General features: G+C 45.5%; 1 protein-coding gene across 1 annotated transcript in view; it reads right to left on the reverse strand.

The window, feature by feature from the left end:
• Positions 1–21,183, reverse strand: part of Ppm1h (protein phosphatase, Mg2+/Mn2+ dependent 1H) — a 260,866-nt gene that overhangs the window by 142,681 nt on the left and 97,002 nt on the right. Inside the window, exon 2 of the mRNA XM_057757710.1 lies at positions 18,641–18,803. Coding sequence (XP_057613693.1) covers positions 18,641–18,803 — 163 coding nt within the window. The remainder of the gene's footprint in view (positions 1–18,640; positions 18,804–21,183) is intronic.

A 21,183-nucleotide genomic window follows, 5' to 3' on the forward strand; every position in this document is an offset into this window, starting at 1 on the left:
AGAAATTGTAATCCCGGACTAGGTTTGGTCTTGGAGTCTTTGGTCAAAGCCCTTTCCTAACGTAGTAAAGAACTGTTTTCCTCTCTCAGTGCCCTGACCCTGAGACAATGGTCTCTTCTTCCTTATTCTATATCCTGAGTTTTTAAGACATGCTTTTCTGCTAACACAGAGGCTAGTCCAGTCCACACAAGATGCAGCCCCTAAAAATCCGTTTTCCCTATGCCACCTCCCTCAAGTTACCCAACTAATGTTATCTGTATTCTTTCTTCTGTCATGGATTTAGTTCATGCCAGGGGCTACTCTGTGTGTGTGTGTGTGTGTGTGTGTGTGTGTGCGTGCATGTGTGTGTGAGTGAAATCACACATGGGCTACATGTGGAGGCCAGAGACTGACACAGCGTGTCTTCTGTTGATGTTCATTTTTTTCAAAAGATTGATTTTTAATCAATCAAGATGTGTGTCTGTTGTGTATGTGAGTGTGGTCGTCCAAAGGTCAGCGGCATCAGTTGCTGGACAACAAGCAATTGTTAGGTGTCTGAACTAGGTGCTGGGAACAAAACTGGGATTTTGTGCATTTTTGGGGACAGGGTCTCTTACTACACCTGAAGATTGCAGAAGTTCAGCGCTCACTTTAAGCTAACCCGGCCGAGCAGAAGGCCCTAGCTCCATGTCCCTCTAGCACTGGGGTCACAGGCACAACGCCACACCCAGCTGGTCTGCATGCTCGCGCAACAAACACTTCAGCCCGCCAAGCCGTCTTCCCAGCCCTTACCAGTATTCTGAGTTCTTTCAGATGAGCACGTCTAGAAACCATACAACTAAATTCCACATGCAAGCTAGGCATTGCGTCAGACACCTGCAGCCCGCACATGGAATGAGTGTGAGTAAGCTCACACCAATCCCATCCAATTCAGAGGTGCACGAAGAGGTGAGCTGAGACTCTGTCTTCAAACATCCCAAGAATCCACAAGCATAACATGTGTACAACAGGCACTAGAGTAGACAGGAGTGATAAAAGATTGCTCATAAAAGGTATCAGGCATGCTAAGTAGGGTGGTGCATGCCTTTTAGGCCAGCGCCGAGGAGGCAGAAGCAGGCAGATTTCTGTGACTATGTGGCCAGCCTGCTCTACACAGTGAGTTCCAGGACAGCCAAGGCTGTTACACAGAGAAACCCTGCCTAAAAGCCCCTCCCACAAAAAAAAAAGAAAAAAGAAAAAAATATTTTAATAATCCAGTGTGAAGTCATCCAAATCAATAGGAGGCTAGTGCTATAGGAAGAAAGGGCCTTGGGGTTGTGAGGCTCAAGCTGAGAGCTTCAGAGAAGTTCATGTATAAGAAAGGGAGGGGACACAACACCAGGCAACAGTAACGGCAGGGGCAGAGAGCAAGTGGCGGCAAAATACCATACCACAGTCATGTGACCCAATGGGGGCGTGAGAAAGGAGAGGAGGGAGCTCTGTGACTGTGTGGAATGATGATAAGGCCACCTGGTCTTCAGAGCCTACTCACGGGGACTGCAGGGAATGGCGGTAAGGCCACCCAGTCCTTAGAGTCAACTCAAAGTGTTTTGGCCTTCAGCACAAAAGTCACAAAGGGCCATTCATGGAGATGGCGTCACTCAAGCTACACTGTGGTATGAGAGAAGAGTTTGAAAGTGATGGCTCCTGAAAGGAACCTGCACCCCGAAAAAGAATTCAACCAAATGGCAGACAGAAACGCATACGCTTTTAGCGCTGACTAGCAGAAGTTTAGTTGGAAATCGAACTCAGGACTGAGGGCAGTAGAAAGGAAAACGCCTTAAGGGTTAGACATTTGGGTGCTAACACCACTTCCACACACATTGCCTGGGTGGAGGATGGCACCGGTTCAGCCATGGCGGGGTCAGGCTGTGCTGCGGCAGTCAAAAGTGTGCATCTTGTTGCCATGATTTCCTGATACGAACTGAAGGCGATATTAACCTTATGTGGGGGGAGGAGTTAAGGGGACTATAAGCAGTGTGTGTCGAGTGACATCTATGTACAATGTACAGAGTACACAGGCAGAGGTGGTTACCGTCCCTACTATCACAACGTGATCATGGGGAGTCATTTGCACCTCTACCAAATGAGGGGCCACCCTAGAGGAACTTGTGCTTTAGCTGACTCCCCATGTTCTAGAATGCGGAAACAGGTCAGTGTGGCTGGGGAACGTGGGGACAAACTTTACAGTGAGAACATTCATGATGGGGACTTAGAGCTGACAAGGCCTGCCTGCCAGGGCACAGGGAGCACCAAGTGGTCGGCAGTTAGGGAGCTGGGAAGACTGCTCATTCAGTGTCTCCTCTACCTTCTCCTTACTGGTGACTGAGTGGTCAGTGAGAAGATTCTTACACGTCAGCTCCCAGGCTGCCTTGCGGCAAGTGGCCATATTGCTCCTCCTCTCCCATTCTTCCCACTTCCTGCCTGGGTCCCAGGACCAGTACCTGAAAGCAGAGTTATCCCCTTGCAAACAAACAAACAAAGCTGAAACCTAAAGGCCCCGGATGATGGGGCAGGAAATCAGAAGAGCCTGGGCTCGGGCAGCCTTGCTAGGGAAGCCACAACCCTGCACCACTCTGCCTTTGGGCTTCTAGTTAGGGGGTTTCATGGCATTTGGGTAGCCATGCTTGTTAGTTTCTGTGACAGGAGCTGAGGCAAAGAAAGGGTGATGTCTTCATACAGTATTTTGGAACCCATGGGCAGGTAAAACAGGGAATGAATAAGCCAGGAGCAGGCACCAAAAAGACTGTCAAGTAGGAGTAACCTGTGACAAGCTGAACCCAGGCCAGGACTCTCGGTTCTCAATTTAGGGTATCCATGAAGAAAATTCAGAGTCCATGAACCTTTATTTTTCACACACATCCCAAGTTTAGAATTTCTTGTTAGGGCTGCAGGGCAATGATGGTCTCAGCAGAACCTTCTTCTCATCCAAAGAACCAGTAACACTGCCATTCCAAATACCCTGGATAACTTCCTCACTGTGACTTTGAAATTACAGATGTAACCAGTCCACACCCAAGCTCTCATTTTTCTACACTAATGAAAGGTATAACGTCATATTACAAATAGTTAATTTTTTTAGAATCCTCTTGACATAATTAATTCCCTCGATACACCTATGTACTTTCGCTTTTTAAAAGAGCTACTTTCATGTGTGTGCACGCAGGTGCAGGGATGCCATAGTGCGTGTGTGGAGGCCAGAGGACACCTTTTGGGAGTTGGGTTCTCTTTTTCCACCTTGGTGGGCAGGGTATCCCTTGTTTTTCTGTGTTGTGTGACTCTGTGTGTGGGTGCTGGCCTTTGAACTTCCAAGTGAACTTCCATTTTGCTACAAGGGTGCTGGGATTACAGATGTTCCCCCACTGCATCTGGCTTTTTACAGGAGATGGACCTCAGGCTGTCAGGTTTGAATGGCAAGGACTTCTAGCTGCCGAGCTATCTTGCCAGCCCTATTTCGTTATTAACTCATTGCATTTAAAAAAGAATCTTGGACTAAAAAGATGGCTCAGTGGTTAAGAGCATTACTGCTTTCCCAGCAAACACAGCCAATAGTTCCAGCTCCATGGGCTCTGATGCCCTCTTCTGGATTCTATGGGTCCTTGCACTCACTCGTGCACATCCCCACCTGTGACATAATCCACATCATTATCATCATAACTGAAACAAATAAAACAATAAAAATCCCAATATAAGTCTGCTGGGTCTGGGCTAAGTGTCACAGGGCTACACAAAATGTTAAAGAGCCCTTCTGGCTGTGCTAAGATAGTGTATAAGGAATGTGCCTGCTCCCAAAGGCAGTAGCCACATACCCTATGTGGACTATCTGGGACTAAAAGGAGCTTTTTCTTTTATGAAGGAGGACGACAGACACCAGCCAGGTATTTGATGAACCACTATAAACCAATAAAGTGACCTAGGCCACTTGCTGGCTACCACCATGTCTCTAAGAATGGGAGGTCAGGTCCTTCTACTGGTCTAGATAGCCCTTCCCTGGGGCACAGCAGCCTTCTTGACTGACAGACTCACAACCAGAAAAGGGCAGAATAAAAGGGAATTTTGTTCATTAGTCTAACACCTCAAAGGGCCCATGGCCACTGATACACAACTCACAATCCTGCATCCATTTTCCCCCTAAGGGAACTTGGGAAAGAAGACTTGTGTAAGACCCTTCACACTGAGAAGGCCACCAGGACAGCACTAAGCTCACTTGTGACCTGGAGCTGACTTATTCTCACTGTTGTTGCCCAGATCCATTTGTTCTCTCTCAGCTCTCAGGCCAGGTTGTTACAGTTGTATCTGAGGTCACAAGATCTCAAAGGAACTCCATGGATCCTCAGACCACAGGGTCATCGTAGAACCGCACTGATCCATATGAAGCACACCCACACATGCTGCCTGTGACCCTCCCTTCTTGGTGTCTGTATTAAAAAGGCAACTAAGACTCCCCAAGCACACTGGACTGTTGGAAACCACAGTCTTTCAAAGCCATGGGTCTCATTGCCATTCAGTTGCTTGGCCTGGCCAGGACTTTACCCTGCTGGTGGCCCTGTACTCTGCTACTGAGACAGCAAATTGATGGTCTAATAAGAAAGGGATGAGTGGACTCAACAGCTCCACCGTCCTGCTGTCTCTTCTGTCCACACTTGTCCATTTCTGGGGGAGGAGTACCTGCCTTTTCAGCTTGGCCCTGGGTTCTGGGCACCAGGTTCTAGTTCCACAGAAGGCAAATATAGCCTCCAGTTTCACAGTACCTAACAGTCCAGTGCCGAGTTTGTCACTGGTGTGAACATTCTAATCTGCCATGTGGTTTGCAAAGTTGCTGTGGCTGCAGCTTGCCTAGAATTCATGAGGCCTTAGGTTCAATCCCCAATACTGCTGTAAAGTAAATAAAAATCAGGTAAAATAGTCATTGCCTTTTCAAATGAAAAATTTAGAATGAGATAAAACAAATTCTATCTCTTTCATATGCTTGGCTTGTCTTGGGCCAAGACAAATCTAGGATCTGGAATTACTACTCTATAATCTGTATAACCTTGGGCAAACTTCTTTTCTGAGATATTGTCTAACTTTGTAGCTTTGGCTGTTCAGAAACTCACTTTATAGACCAGGCTAGCCTCAAACCTACAAAGATCCTCCTGCTTCTACCTCCTGAATGCTGGAATTAAAGGCGTGAGTCACCACTCCCAACTGCAAATTTCTTTTTTTTTTTTTTTTTTTTTTTTTTTGGTTTTACGAGACAGGGTTTCTCTGTGGCTTTGGAGCCTGTCCTGGAACTAGCTCTTGTAGACCAGGCTGGTCTCGAACTCACAGAGATCCGCCTGCCTCTGCCTCCCGAGTGCTGGGATTAAAGGCGTGCGCCACCATCGCCCGGCCTGAACAAATTTCTTAATTCCTCTCAGCACCCATCTCTCCTTACACAAAAGCAAAGGATAAAGAAAGAAAAAGGTGAAACTGAGGCATGGATCACAAGGACTTAGGACACGCCACAGAGTCTTCTCTCCAGTGTGCCAGGTTCTGCACTAGACACTCAACCAAGAACTGAGAACAGAATGCCAGAAATCCCGAGTTCTGATGTCAACTGCCTGGAAGAAGACCACACAACCGAGATGAGTTCTAGATGAGGAACGGCCCGTTGCCCCTGGAGTGGATGACGTGAAGGGTGTGGACCACCCACGGTGCAATGCTGAAAGGATAGGCAGCTATCTGTGATGGACCCTGATGACTGTGACCAGACACAGCCTTGACATGTTACAATTAACAATTAAATTTAAAAGGACACAGCAAAGGAAAAAGAGAGTTGTACCGTGGAGTAACAGAAACAATAAATGTCAGTGCCGTGTCCGTCACACACAAGAAACAAAACATCTGAGCTGTGGGTGACCACCCATCAGTATTCGCTGTCTTGGGAGGCCGTCACTGAGAGTAGGGAGACCCAGCTGCAGCCCAGGGTACTTTCTGTCCCAATTGGGATGCTCCTCTGACCCCACTGGGCTACTTCCGGTCTTCCTCAGTCATTTCCCCTTGGGGAAGCCTCAGTTCAGAGGATATCATTCGAGCCCCTATGCATCTCACTATGATCAACCATAAAGTGGTCACCGTTACTTCATTTTTATCAGTATTGAAACCGGGGCACAGGCAGTTCCAGCAGTTTGAACCTAGTTTAAGTTTCCCATTAGCACAAATCTCTGAGACGTCCCTAATTTTCAGTAATGGGTTATCTTTCGATAACTGGCATTATTTCAAGTTGCTTCCTGGTTAGCAGTCATGTGTCCTGGACCATCACCTGACGGTCAGTTGCTTGGCTGTGGCCCAGCATCATGTTCTTGGCAGTGTATGAAAATGTTGCTGCTCCGAGTATAGACGTCTCATGCTTGGAAACCCAGACCCTCCTGATTTACAAGGGCGCACTCTTGAGAGCCCGTCTGAACGTGACATTTCAACACATGCCTAGCTTGTTTTTGTTCGAGATAGGCAGGGGTTAAGGTCACTTTACCAAGAAAAACAGAATGAAGTCTTTTCCTGACGTATGTATGAAACTCTGGAATTTGATAAGAAACATTTAGGAATCAAAAGTAAAAGATTAAGGGCATTTAAATAAAGTAAGGAAAATATTTAAAAAATAAAACATTTAGGTTATACACTGAATTATTTCATTTAAAACAACAATCAATCTTATATGTAATTATGTACACACACAACCACACCCATCTTCTGAAGAAACGGCTGGGGTTGGCTCAATGGTAAATTAGTGGTCTGGCACGGATGAGGTGGCCTGGTCTTCAAGTCTCAGTAACACACAAACAAAAATTAAAGGACTACATCTATTGCCTGACAGTGGAAGATTCCAGAAGGTGACAAACGGGAGTTCTAAAAGTAATTAAAATTGTTTTCTTCCTCTACTCATCTATAAAGTAAGAACTTAATGTTTTGTTTTGTTTTTAACAAAAATAAAACTGCTCTAAATAAAATTAAACACCGAACAGGAAGCGGGAGTGATTTAACAGAAGCGAGTAGGCACTCCGGCTTGCTTGGGTCATGGCTCAGGGGACGCAAGACCGAGCGCCCTCACCGTGTGCACTGGCGTCCTGGTGATTCACCAGACACAGAAAACCAGTGAGAACCATGGTGGGCAATGAGGTGCCCACCCCTGTGGGGTGCTGGCAAAGAAAGAGGGGGAGGCCCAGGTATAACTGCAAACACTTCCGTGCTGCTGTCCGTGAAAGCAGACATGGAAACCCAGAGTGAGCTTGGATTGTTTACACAGTTCAGAGAGAGGGAGTCTGTGTTCTTTCGCTCACTCAGAATTCTCTCTCAAAGATGATATAACTCATCCCTCCTCTCCCCTAGGACGCTGTCCTGGGGAGCACACAAGGGGGTCAGAGCAATCAGACAGCAAGGGACAGAAACAATCCTCTTTTCAGGGTAAAATAGAGAACTCAAGCTCCCCTACTTTCCAGAGACTGGCACTGGCGCCCTCATGTGGCAGGAAGTGGGACAGCCCTGGGGCGCGCACAAACATTGGTACAACGTGATTCATTACTGGGATCCTGGGTCCTCAACTAAAGGTGCACGCTAAACTGGATGACATTACCAAAATTTAAGCTAAATCATCCCTCAAAGAGTTAGGCATTTTCTACAAGAAACCGTTGACAGAAAACGCAAGCAATCAAGAACCTGTCCACACAGCGCTGTCCCCGTTGTGATACTCTAACGGCATCTGACAACCATCGGGTACCGCTAAGAACAGAAACTCTCCAGGAGACAGCTGGGATGCGGACTTTATTTACCGCTGCCCCTGATGAGATGGGCTCTGACACATTAGCTTATAACAAGGAGTCTTTGCTCTTCACAAGACCGTGTTTCACTATAGAAAACCCGCACAGAACATAAAACCTGGCATATAACTCTTAGTGCTTATTGTCTTAAAATATTGCCTTTGACATAAAAATGTATTAATTATTATGATTAGAAAATAATTACATTCTATACTAATACCCAAAAGTATTATTATAAGTCAATAAATAAAAAAAAAACACATAGGGACTACATTTCCCAAAATACTGTTTTGAGCAGACAGTTGCATGGCTACTAATTTCGAAACAACTGTCCTGAGGGAGAGTGTCATTTCTCTGAATGCCAGCGTTCTGCACATCTGATATTTTTATTTCTCCCACCTTGCAACTGATTCAGTATTTATAAAGCCTGGGACGAGGCCACACCAAGAGTATGGAAGGAGCTTCTCAAATGTGAAGCTCTGCATTCCCACTTGGAATGAAATCCCAGCTGCTTTTACAAACAGCTCACCATGAGCCTGGAGGGCAATTTCCTTTCTCCAGCCTCATCGCTATTTCCCCCAGTGGAGACATGGAGATTACAATCTCCCCAATGTCTGCTCTGTGTGGTTTGATCTCTGTAATGTGTCCGGCCAGTTTCCAAAATGCCAGCTGAATATTTCAGAGTCCAGGGTGGCTCTTGCAGCCACACCATCTGCGGATCTTTTCACCCACAGGCTCTCACCAGATCCTCACGGGGAGGATGACTGAGTAACCCCACACGAGTCCACCCCAGACCCACATTCTCCTGCTGTCCACTGGCAGTCTTGACATGTTTACTCTTTCTTATACCTTCTTTAAACAAAGCTATTTAGATATTTTCCCATCACCAGTGGAAACAATCTAGATTTTTATATCTCTGCGAGGATGCTGTTTCTTTGCCATGAGATAGTGAAGAAGTAGCTCCATTTTAGCACTATATCAAGTTTCCTGCAGTTGTAAGATTTGCAGTGGGGAGAAGGGGACTTGTTGTGGAATAATCTTTTTGCACACTGTGAAGATGTGTCATTCTGACTGGTTTAATAAAAAGCTAAATGGCCAACAGCTAGGCAGGGGGTATAGCATGAAGTTCTAGAAAGAGAGAAATCTGGGAAGAAGTAAGGCAGAGAGTCCTTTCCAGACATGGAGGAAGCAGGATGGGCAAAATGGAGGTGAGGTAAGGAACTTGTGGAAGAAAGTAGATTTAAAAATATGGGCTAAGTTAAAAGAGGTAGTTAGTTAGAAACAAGCCTAAGCGAAGGCCAGGCTCTTACAGTTAATAATGAGTCTCGGTGTCATTTTTTTTTGTGTGTGTGAGGTTGCAGCCCAAAGAAAAATCCATCTACAGAGGCTACTGAGGAACTCAGTCGTCACTACAGGTTTCTCACCTTGGACCTGGTCTCCGGAGAACCAGTGTGCCCACTGGCACGGTACCTTTCTAATCACTGACAGTGGTCCTCTGACACCTGGCATCAACTCATCCCTCTTCATCACTGCCCAGAGTTCTTATCTCTGGAACTAATAGGTAGAGAATTTTCAAAGAAACCACTGCCATCTTGCTTCAAGGAAAAGAAAATATCTAAGCAGGTAAACAGAAAGTTTACATTTTCTAGCTATAAGAAGAAAACAGCGAATTTAAGGTCATGCCTATTGTTTTCTGAACTACACCACCGCACAGAGCATTTTACCATGAGCACCGAGAATCCCAAGGAGCTAGAGCGGCGGGACCAGAAGCGACTTTTCTCTAAATGTCCTGCGGCTAGAAGAGCTCTTACAGGAATGGCAACCTGAACCTAAGCGTTAACAGCCCCGCGGTTCCTTGCCCTCATCTCAGATGGATTATGCTTCTGCGTGCCTTGAACTCCCACTGCTGCCCAGTCCTCTGCTGAGAAAGATAATCAGCTCACGTCTCCCCTGCTGATGAACTCTGCTCCATTGCTGACACAGCCATCTCCTGCTATTGTAACAAGACACTGAACTAACAGACACTGAAACTACATACTTTGATGTACTTTCTCCAAATTAAACAACATAAGGTTGTTTTTATTTTAAGGAAATGACCTAAAAGTGCACCTTAATAATAAATAATGACCTTAATGTGTCACCAAGGGTAGCCACAAGTTCAAAACAATCTGCACCTCAAACTGAGAGTCGTGTGTGTATGTGTGTGTGTGTGTGTGTGTGTGAGAGAGAGAGAGAGAGAGAGAGATTGATCTAGTGATGGCCATAGTATCCTGAACAATTTCAAGCATTATAATAAAGACATGCATTTAAAAACATTCCTTTTTTGGAGACAGGTTCTTCCTGTGTATCCCTGACTAGCCTGAAACTTGCTATGTAGACCAGGCTGGCCTCTAAATCACAAAGACCCAGCTGCTTTGCTTCCCAGCGCAGAGAATGTGCCACCGTGCCCAGCCTGGCATGCATGACTTCACACTAAGGTTTAAAGATACCCATAAGGATAAACTTCTTCCTTTTTTGGAAGGCAGTCTGGTGGGATCACTTTTTTTTTTTTTTTAATCTCATTCCTGGGATTAGACCCTTGGGGGCTGCCAAGCAAAAACTCTTGGGAAGTCTGTGTTTATACACAACGGTGCTCTCCATGATAAATAATTCTCTAAATCCTCAAATCACAGTAAAGAAAACCCAGTAATACTGCTTATTTCTTTGAATCTCAGTCCAGTTGACGGACAGTCTTTGGGAGTGGATGAGAGGTCACACATTATCCTCCCCTGCCCCAAGATGCCCGCAGCGTCTTTCCTAAAGACCGATCTTCAGAAGCCTCTGGTACTGTAGTGTTCTCTCCCGGCTGCCCACACTTGGTTTGCAGAGCAAAGAGGCACAGGGGTGTGAAGATGCTCGCCTGCACGCTGCAAAGGACGATCTCTGCCCACCTGCCCTTCTCGGGGCTTGATGGTCTGTCACATGCACACCGGACACCAGTGGCCCTGGTGTGAGACAAGTCCCACCTTCCTTAGTGATGGACAATGCTTTTCCCCTCACGACCACTTCGGCGGGCAGCCACTGCTTCCTGGCCTTTTGGCTGAGATCACATGTGAAACTTCTTCTTTTTTTTTTTTTTTTTTTTTTGGCCTTATCTTAGCTTTTATTTTAATGTTTCTCTTTATCTACATTTTGCCTTTTTTTTTCTTGCTGATTTTTTTTATTAATTAATTAATTTAATTATTAAAGATTTCTGCCTCTTCCCCGCCACCACCTCCCATTCCCTCCCCCTCCCCCAATCAAGTCTTCCTTCCTCCTCAGCCCAAAGAGCAAGCAGGTTTCTCTGCCCTGTGGGAGGTCCAAGGACCACCCACCTCCATCCAGGTCTATTAAGGTGAGCATCCAAACTACCTGGGCTCCCACAAAGCCATTACATGCAATAGGATCAAGAACCCATTGCCATTGTTCTTCAGTTCTCAGTAGTCCTCATTGTCCATTATGTTCAGCGAGACCGGTTTTGTCCCATGCTTTTTCAGTCCCCGGCCAGCTGGCCTTGGTGAGTTCCCGATAGATCATCCCCATTGCCTCAGTGTGTGGGTGCACCCCTCGCCGTCCTGAGTTCCTTGCTCGTGCTCACTCTCCTTCTGCTCCTCCTTTGGATCGTGAGACTTCAGTCCAGTGCTCCAATGTTGGTCTCTGTCTCTGTCTTCTTTCATCGCCTGATGAAGGTTAATATTCAGGGGGATGCTTATATGTTTTTCTTTGGGTTCACCTTCTTATTTAGCTTCTCTAGAGTCACGAATTATAGTCTCAATGTCCTTTATTTATGGCTAGAAACCAAATATGAGTGAGTACATCCCATGTTCCTCTTTTTGTGAAACTTCTTCTAAAGAGAAGTTTTACTTATTTCTTAAGAAGTATATCATCAAGCTGTTAACTGACATATAAAACGAAACCTATAATACCTACCATAGAGCAAATCAACTTAAGGATACTGATTCCCTAGATTTTCTTCAAACTATTAATATTTTTAACCTTTTTCACTTTTTAAAAAAATTGTCTATTATATATGTAACATTCTGCTTCCGTGTATGCCTACACGCCAGAAGATGGCACCAGATCTCATTACAGATGGTTGTAAACCACCATGTGGTTGCTGGGAATTGAACTCGACCTCTGGAAGAATAGTCAGTGCTCTTATCCTCCGGTCTCTTTCGAGTTTTACGATTTCTTTGGAATATGCTTCTGTAACTTCTTTTCTTTCTTTTGTTTTGTTTTGTTTTGTCTTTGTTTTTCGAGACAGGGTTTCTCTGTGTAACTTTGGAGCCTGTCCTGGAACTCCCTCTGTAGACCAGGCTGGCCTCGAACTCACCGAGATCTGCCTGTCTCTGCCTCCCTAGTGCTGGGATTAGAGGCGTGCGCCACCACTGCCTGGTGTTTCTATAACTTCCGATGTCTGGCTTAACGTGTGAAGGAACCTGAGACAGATGTGTGGCTCCCTTGATAGTGAGGCACCACTGTCAAATTTTCAGGCAAAGATGAGAAGACATTCCTCCACTGCACACCATGAGGACGTCAAGAGAGGCGGAATGTAATGCCATGTTATTTTATCCACCCCCAAATATTTTGAATGTTCCATTTATTTATTTATTTACTTATTTATTGAGATAGCATCTCTCTACAGAACGTGGCTGTCCTAGAATTACCTCTGTAGACCAGGGTGGCCTCCAACTCATAGAGTTCCATCTGTGCCTGCCTCCCTAGTGCTGGGATTAAAGGCGTGCAGCACCATGCCTGCCTCAAAAGATTGATTTATTTTAAAATAAAGGCTTAAGTTGACTTTCTTCACCGGAAGACTACTTTATTAATGGGACCAAATAACTCCTTAAATCTTTAAAGCCCACAGTAATTATCGATAGTGAGAACAGCATCTCATTGTGATTTACAAACCCTGCTGTCACTGAACGTAAGAGATGTCATCAAAGTCAAAGCTTGGCTGCACAACCTGACTTTACTGACAAAGTACAGCTGCAATCAATTTTCTTCTCAGATATTCCAGGTTACACAATAAGAGACTTTAGGTGTTCTCGAGTCTCTAAGGAAGTTGCACATGCTATATAATACGTGGACTCTTTTGGACACAGGCTCTTCTAGTTTTGCTAAGTTTACTGTGGACACAGAGGCCAGGAAAGGAAGAATTAAATCTTTGTATTGAGTAGGGCCAACAACTGCCTTTGCGGTTCTTTGGGTTACTCAGTACTCTGTTTGCATGTGAGACAATGAAGCTGTTATTCATCTTCTTCCTCCACTTTTGGCCTATAATATGTCCATTTCCCATCCATAGCTCCTTGACCATAATAACCTCTTTCTTCTCTTTCCTTAACAGTTCTCCTTCAGTGGTAGCTTTATCGAGCATGTTCTCCACAGGCTCATAGATTTGAACACTTGGTTTCCAGTTGTGGAACTGTTTGGGAAGGATTATGAGGTGTGGTCTTGTTGGAGGAGTGTGTCACTGGGGGTGGGTCTCATGCTTGTGGATCAGATGTGAGCTCTAGCTATTGCTCCAGCACCACACCTACCTGCCTGCTACCATGTTCCCTGACATGATGATCATGAACTCACTCTTGGGAGCCATGAGCCCCAAATTAGATGCTTTCTTTTATAAGTTGCCTTTGTTGTGACAAAAGAAAAGCAACTAAGACGGCTTTCATCTCGGGTTACTCAAGACCCTTCTCTTCCTTTCTCTCACTTTCATACTCTTTCCGGATACGCATTGACATTTCAGCTCTAGTCTCTGAACTTCTAACTTCCTGAGATCTAAACTCCCTAGGCTTGCTTCTGAGCTGACTTCCTAGAGAACACTCTCAGCGGGAAGGGTACAGTCAGTATACTCACTCTAACATCAGCACCTCTGCCCATCCTCTTGCCTTTCTGGGGGCCGCCTGTCCAGAGCACACTACCGGGAGCCTCCGCCATCTTCCAGTCCTCCTTACTTCAGGCAGCCATGGGGCTGGTCACTTGGGCTATTCTTTGCCAACCAGCTTGTAGGATGACAAAGCCTTGATGGGCCTGAAGCCAGCCTAGACTGACAGTAAAGAACATGTGCAGTAGATATTTCCCAAAAGCCATCCTGGGTCTGCCCGAGGGCCTTGATAACAACAGCTGAGTCTCACAGGAGATGCTGGGAACTTATGGGCAGTGACCACATCACCTCAGCAGATGCAAGCTCAGCAGATCCTCACTCCCAGGCAGAGTGGGGAGTATAGAAGGCTCACCCCTTCATAAAATAAACCGAACTTGTTATTTCAACCTCTTCCTGGTGCCTGTATCGTTCATTGGTACTGGGCCTACGTTTCCCTCTCCTCCAAGGAATAGCCGCTGGGACCCTCAACACCAGCTCCTCTGACTGGCCCTTCATTCTAATTCTTTTCTTTATTTCTCACCTGCTGTGTATGGATTTTCTTAGCTGTCATCCCGCGTCCTCTTGGCTACCACTGTCCTAATTCATCCTGTCATGGCTAGAATCATTTGGTTAAAGTACCGGCTTATTATGACATCTGATAAATGTCATGTCCTATGCGTGCTGCTCCTGTCTGACTGTAATTGTCCTGGCAGGAGTGGAGGTATTTCTAAAGAGACACTCTGCAGCTTCCTTCCAGTGATCTAATTACTGAGACAAAGTACCAAAAGGAATATGCATTTCCCTAGGAGTCACACGCTGGCAGAAGGGAAAAGCAGAAACCTGGTGCCAGTCAAAGGGGAAGCCTGTCTCTGAGGAAAAGATTTCACACAATGCTACAACATGTCAGACCACCTTACAGGGGACACTAAGGCCAAGACAATGATGGCTAATGATGGACAGGACCATGGTTTGCCCAGGACTGCTTAGTTATGCATACTCATTACCCTGTTTAACTGAAACTTCTCGTCAGGACGCTGAAGATGAGCTGAAGGGAGAGGTTGTGAGGGACTAATCACCGGACCTCTCCCAATGTGGTCTCACTGAACAGGACTAGTCACGGGACCTCTTCCTTCCCAATGTGGTCTCACTGAACAGGACTAGTCACTGGACCTCTTCCTTCCCAATGTGGTCTCACTGAACAGGACTAGTCACTGGACCTCTTCCTCCCCAATGTGGTCACACTGAACAGGACTAGTCAGTCACCAGACCTCTTCCTTCCCAATGTGTTCACACTGAACAAACAAGCTTCTAGTTTTCCACCTAGTCCTTTGAATCGGCTTCCTGAGGATGAACGGCTGAGCCTAACTTGTTAAGGCTGCGAGGGCCCAGGCTAGGCCCTAACAACTCACCATCACCCTCATTTCATGTATGTTCCATTCCAAAGTACATATGGCCTGGCTCAGGGGCGCTCTTGTAACCTGTCTCGACATATGTACCTTCCTCGAATCCAGAGGTCCTCACCCCTCCTGAGGCTGTGACGGTTAATGCAGATCTTCAGGTTGTTGCTACTTCATAAGTGCAATTTTGCTACTGTTATTAATCATAATATAAATATCTGGTATATAGAATATCTGATACACAACCCCTGTGAAAAGGTCACTCAACTCTCAAAGGGGTCACGACCCACAGATGGAGAATCGCTGTTTTAATCACACCTTTCTAATACTTCTTTGCTTGCTAAACTACTTATTTTTTTCTTTTATTTTGTACTTCTTTTTATTTTACTGGGATTGAATCCAGTTCTGATAGGCATGATATGTGCATGACAGCCATATAATCTATCACCAAGTTCTACTCCCTCCTGTTTACTTTTCTTTCTTTATTTTTCATTATTGTTTGTTTTTCGAGACAGGGTTTCTGTGCCCTAGAAGTTGTTCTGTTGACCAGGTTGGCCTCAAACTCAGAAAGCCTCCTGAGTGCTGAGATTTCAGGCAGGTGCCACCATCACCCAGCCCTGTCCTGTACACTTTTCAAGACCACAGTTCAAATGTCATTTTCTCTAGGAAACCATCTGTCAAACCCCCAGTGGCCAATCTGTGACATCTGGGCTTCTTATCTTTGTAACGCTGGCCTCATCACACCATCTCAGTTTAGCGACTCTCTCCTCCAGCTCCAGCAGGAGAGCTGTACTGAGCTCATCTTACCCCGGGGCTTAGCTCATTGACTCAGTGATCAATATGTCTGCGGGCTGAAGTGAGGGAGACACGGGGAACAGGAGGAGTCTGCCTCATTTGTCTCCCACTGATGGCTATAGGTCCTATACCATTGCTATCCTTCCTTTCAGCTTTTTTAAAATAATATTTTATTTATTTATTTATTTATTTATTTATTTATTTATTTATTTATTTATTTATTTATATTATACCATATTATGTCTGTGTGTATGCCTGCAGGCCAGAAGAGGGCACCAGACCTCATTACAGATAGTTGTGAGCCACCATGTGGTTGCTGGGAATTGAACTCAGGACCTTTGGAAGAGCAGGCAATGCTCTTAACCTCTGAGCCATCTCTCCAGCCCCATTCCAGCTTTTAAAAAAAGCATATAGTATATTATCACTATCTACAGTTTCCAACTGTGCTCAGCTTAGGCCTTACATTCTCACCTGCTCCCTCAAGTGCTATTATATGCAAGTTTGACTCTTAAGGGGTGTTTTTGAAATGGGGGGGGGCACTGACCTTTTACAATCAGTATATCCAGCATCTAGTGACGTCTGCAGTCAGCATACAAGCCAAAGACCCAAAGGCAACCTTCCTGGCCCTGCCTGACTCTGCATCACACTCTCATGACAAAGCCCTTCTATGCCTCTGCTTCTCATTCATGAGGACTCAGGACCCACTCTTAGATCCAGGTCTCCGCAATGGCCCACAATGCTAGCATGTTCCTCTTCCAACATGTCTTTACCCAAATCACACCTTCTCAGCGATGTCTTCCACAGCCACCCTGCCGTCTTCCCCACCTCCACAGCTTCCAATTCCACCTTTTCCTCAGCAGCCTTCATTACCTGGCTCATTCTACTGTTTGTTTTGTTTTTATTTTTGGAGACATGGTTTCTCTGTGTAGCCCTGGCTGTCCTGGAACTTATGTAGAACAGGCTGGCCCGAAACACAGAGAACTGCACCTGCCTCTGCCTTTCAAATGCTGGGTTTAAAGGCACATGCCACCATGCCAGGCTACACTCTACAGTTAACTGCTTCTGTCAGCAAATGTAAATGCCTCATGGGTAAGGATTTTTGTCATTATGCCTCCTGACGAATCCCCAACATCTCATCCTTGGAACACAGCAAGTGCGCAGTGATTGATAGTATGGTTTGCAGGCTTTAGAGAACAGCCCCACCAAACAATAGCAAAACAGAATAGACAACTGAAACAATGTGTAAGATCTCTAATGAATATATATATATATATATAGTGTGTATATGTAGTGTATATATGTGTGTATGTATATATTATGTGTATACATGCAGTTTATACACGTACCTATGTGTGTGTGTGTGTGTATTTGATCAATAAGCATACAGAAATACAGTACCATGGGGCTGGAGACATTTCCGCTTTATCAGGAGGCTGGAATTCAGACTCCAGCATCCACATAACATGACTTTATATACATCTGTAACTCCAGCTCCATCGCATGTGATGCCCCACCTATAGAGTTATGGACAGTTTGAGCTGCCACGTGGCTGATGGGAACTGAACCTGGGTTCTCTGCAACAGTATCTGTGTTATTAACCACTGGCCCGTCTCCCTATCCCTATATTAAGGATTTCTTCACCAATGACTTGCTCAAATTATTTTTCTATAGACCAGCATTAGATTTCACAATCCCAACCAGTTTCCTTCTACCATTTGGCAGTTACAAAATAAATTTATAAAGAAATAAAAAAACGAAGACTAAATGAATAAAGAAGTACCTCAACATTACTGAGCTAGTGAGCCTTAGATGCCTGAGCCACCTTGTTGCAGAGCTCACACATGTACCCATTATCATTCTGTCCTCTTCAACTTGGGTTCTTTGGGAAGGGCCTCATTTCACACTTTCTTCAACTGAAACGTGTGCTTAAGGACCCACAGGTCACTGTGCTTCTGACTCTAAACTGATCTCAATACTTTTACTATTCTCTGAGCCTAAATGAAACAAGACACTATTTTCTAGGCTAAGAAGGAACCCCTAGTTCATTTAAAATTCTGTCTATTTTATATAAAATAAAATCTACTAAAGATTCCTAAAATGAAAAAAAATCACATTTGGGCCGTCTCATTTAATGCACCCTGATTTTTCCCTAGGCCACTTCTCCACAGGCCTGACCAATCTGCTGATCCACAGGGGTGAACCCTCTCCTCCATCCTTCTCCAAGGGCTTCTGTAGACAGTGCTGAGAGGATGTCTGCTTTGCTCTCCAGACACTGAAGAGAGGGGATGTACCCTGGGGCTTTTCAGTAGGAGGGCATTTGGTCTGCCAGGCCACCCCCAAAGGCTGCAAGGGCCTTCGTCCAACTGAAACAAAAATTAACTTGGAAGACTGTTAGGAACAGGGTCCAACTGGCCAAGTATAACGGGTAAGGAAGGGGAAGACAGAGTCATAGCTGGGCTCTATGCCAAGAACTAGTTTCTTCTACCCCTTCCAAGACTTTTAGTTCACTTCCTCCACAAAAAAATTGGCTTCTTTGAAACCACCAGAGATTTTATATATATATCGACTCCTATAACAAACCGGGGCTAATGTTGTGTTTACCTTGTTAAAAATTCAAATGCCAGCTCACCTAACCTGTGTTACCTTCAGCACACGATGGGGCCTGTCCCTGACTAGCTTTTTCTACATCCATTCTCAGCGGGATGAAGGCCTGGCATATTACAGTGGGGGATAGAGGATGTGACAACCAGAGACAAGGCAGGGACCATGCTTACAGAGTTCTCCTTTAACTGCAATCCTTCCCCATTGGGAAGGGACGACCTTCTCTTGGAGTTTCTGTTTGGGGTGGAAGTCATGGTCCCAACTTTCTTCTTCACAGTGAGCACCTCACAGCTGGCCTGGTCCTCATTGTGCGTACTCTTCCCGGCATTGATAACCCTGAAGAAGAAGAAGAAGCCAGAAAACGTAGATGAGACGGCGGTTTCTGGGAAGCCGAGTGCTCAGCCTCTACCTCAAGGCCAGCCAAGGAGACATCGCAGCTGGCACCAAACTACTTGATGCAGCGGGGCCATGGTCTCCATATTTTATGTCTTGAATAAACTGAGCTGCTGAGGATGGAATCGCATTAGCACCTGCTAACACACTCGCTAAGGGGGTTGTTCTAATCGTAGCTCACCCCTGCAACACATGAAGCAACCAGTACTTCAGGTTAGTGAGAAGCCTAAACACTTTGACAGTTACAACATAGACAGACAGGGTCGCTCGGGGAATTCTGTTCCATTTTCCCCGAGTGAGAAAGAGCAGAGTCACTATTGATCTTAATTGAAGAACACGGCTGCCATTTCGGCACATAGTAAAGTCCAAGGGAAGAGAAGTCCATTCCTCACTAGCCACCCCCCACCACGTCCTCACTTTTGCACACGAGCCAGTGACAGGATCAAAGGTGTACTGTCAGAGCGTCCTTAGCTCCACCTTTCATCCTACAGATTGATGATTACTGCTCTTGCACTTTGACTCAGACAGCGAAGACCCAGCAGAAGGTTCTGCAGAGTGCATGCAGTGCTTTGGATGAGTTTCTATGAAGTCAGAAGGATCTGAATGTCTTAGGAAAACATGCTCCACCATTCATGTGCCTTTGCCCGAGTCCAGGTAGCTGCAGACTCAACTCTGTGTCAGCACCTCCATCATACTGATGGTGGTTAAACTAGATCCTGAAAAAGAGCTCCCCTTGATTGTGCACACACTTGTACACACACACACACAGCAGATTGAGATCTGAGTGTTGTATGGTCTCAGGCAGGGGATTTGAGGCAATCTTCTGCCAAACCCAGGGACTACATGGACGGGTCTCACACATTTTCACACTTTTTAAAATATGTTACATTTAAAGAGTTCGTTCCCTGGGACTCTCTTTTGAGCTGCATTTCCCCTAGGATGTGAACTCCTGTTCTTTGCTTGCCTATAAGCCTGGCACACGCCATACTATTTATTTCTAACTGTGCAGAGCTCTCTTTCTTAATGAACTACAGTGTTGGCTCACAAAATGTTTGTTCCCACACATTCATGTAATCAGAAATGGGTACCTTTATCATGATGAGCTTTTTATCTTTTTCTGAGTAGACAAGTATCATTTGATTAAAAAAAATATACCACCTTGGGTTGGCTCAATGGCTCAGTGGGCAAAACTATTTTGAAAGAGAAAAGAACAGTACCATTTGTGGTTACATCCGCATGCTCTAAGACAAAGGCCAAGCCCGTCACCTGCCAAGAGCGCTATCTAGTTCAGGGTTTTGTATTCATCAGAACGGCCTCCCTGTTCCTACTGACGTCACACACATCTTCAACTCAGCTGCTTTTGTGAGCAGAATCTGCTTTTACCCATTTCATGTATTGTAGCTTTTTAGACTTTCTATTTAAATTAAAAAAAATTTTCAAGTTGAATTTTGCTTAAAACATTTAAATATCACCTTCTAGGGGCTAATAAGGAAGTGAGCATTCCTGCTGGCCTCTCTGAGGTCAAGGGGTCCTTGCTGTTCATTATGTCTGGTATGGAGTGCTTGGGAGAGAGGGGGTGTCTTACCCTCACTCTCTCTCCTCTAAGGAAGGGACATTTTTGGATGCATGCGGTGAGGTTACCGACAAGGTGATGATTAACAGTGCCACACTGACTCCCAGAGTCAGTAACTGTCTCCAGGTGCCACAGTGAAGGCCACAAAGGGATAAAGACCCCATCTCAGCTCTTTCCCTGTGCACCACGGGGACATCAGGCAGTCTGTGACAAGCCAAGCTGGGCTGTAGGGAAACACAGAGTAGACCAACACTGCTCTAGTACTGAGAGCAAGGGCAGCTTCCGCTCTGCTTCTCTAACCACAGAAGAGTCTCAGTAAGACCCCAGGGGAGGAAGAGGCACACACGGCTCAGACTTCCCAGCCAGGAAATGCCCATGCTTGCCCCCAGTTATCTCATAGGTAGGACCGCATCTCAGGACAGAACGGGTCCACCAGGCTCATGCTTCTGATCTAACCTTGGTGAAATAAGCCACAAGTCCCTCACAGCACCTTTGTGGGCAAAGTCTCAGTTTCCGTTTCCAGAACTTGGTGTAATCCCACATTAGCGCCTAACCGTGTGCTGTAGTCTTTTGTTGTAACAACAGCAAAAGCACCGCGGAGCTTCAATAGCTCCCCGGAAGCCTGACTCACCAGCCTCTGCTGGCTTCCAGGAGTCCATTAAAGCACATAATTACTTAAATCATGAATTCAGAAATCACCATCCCCTTAAAATGCAGCCTCCTGTCTCCGTTTATGGGTCAAAAATTCTG

This window comes from Chionomys nivalis, chromosome 25 (assembly GCF_950005125.1).
Source record: "Chionomys nivalis chromosome 25, mChiNiv1.1, whole genome shotgun sequence".
Lineage (NCBI taxonomy): Eukaryota > Metazoa > Chordata > Mammalia > Rodentia > Cricetidae > Chionomys > Chionomys nivalis.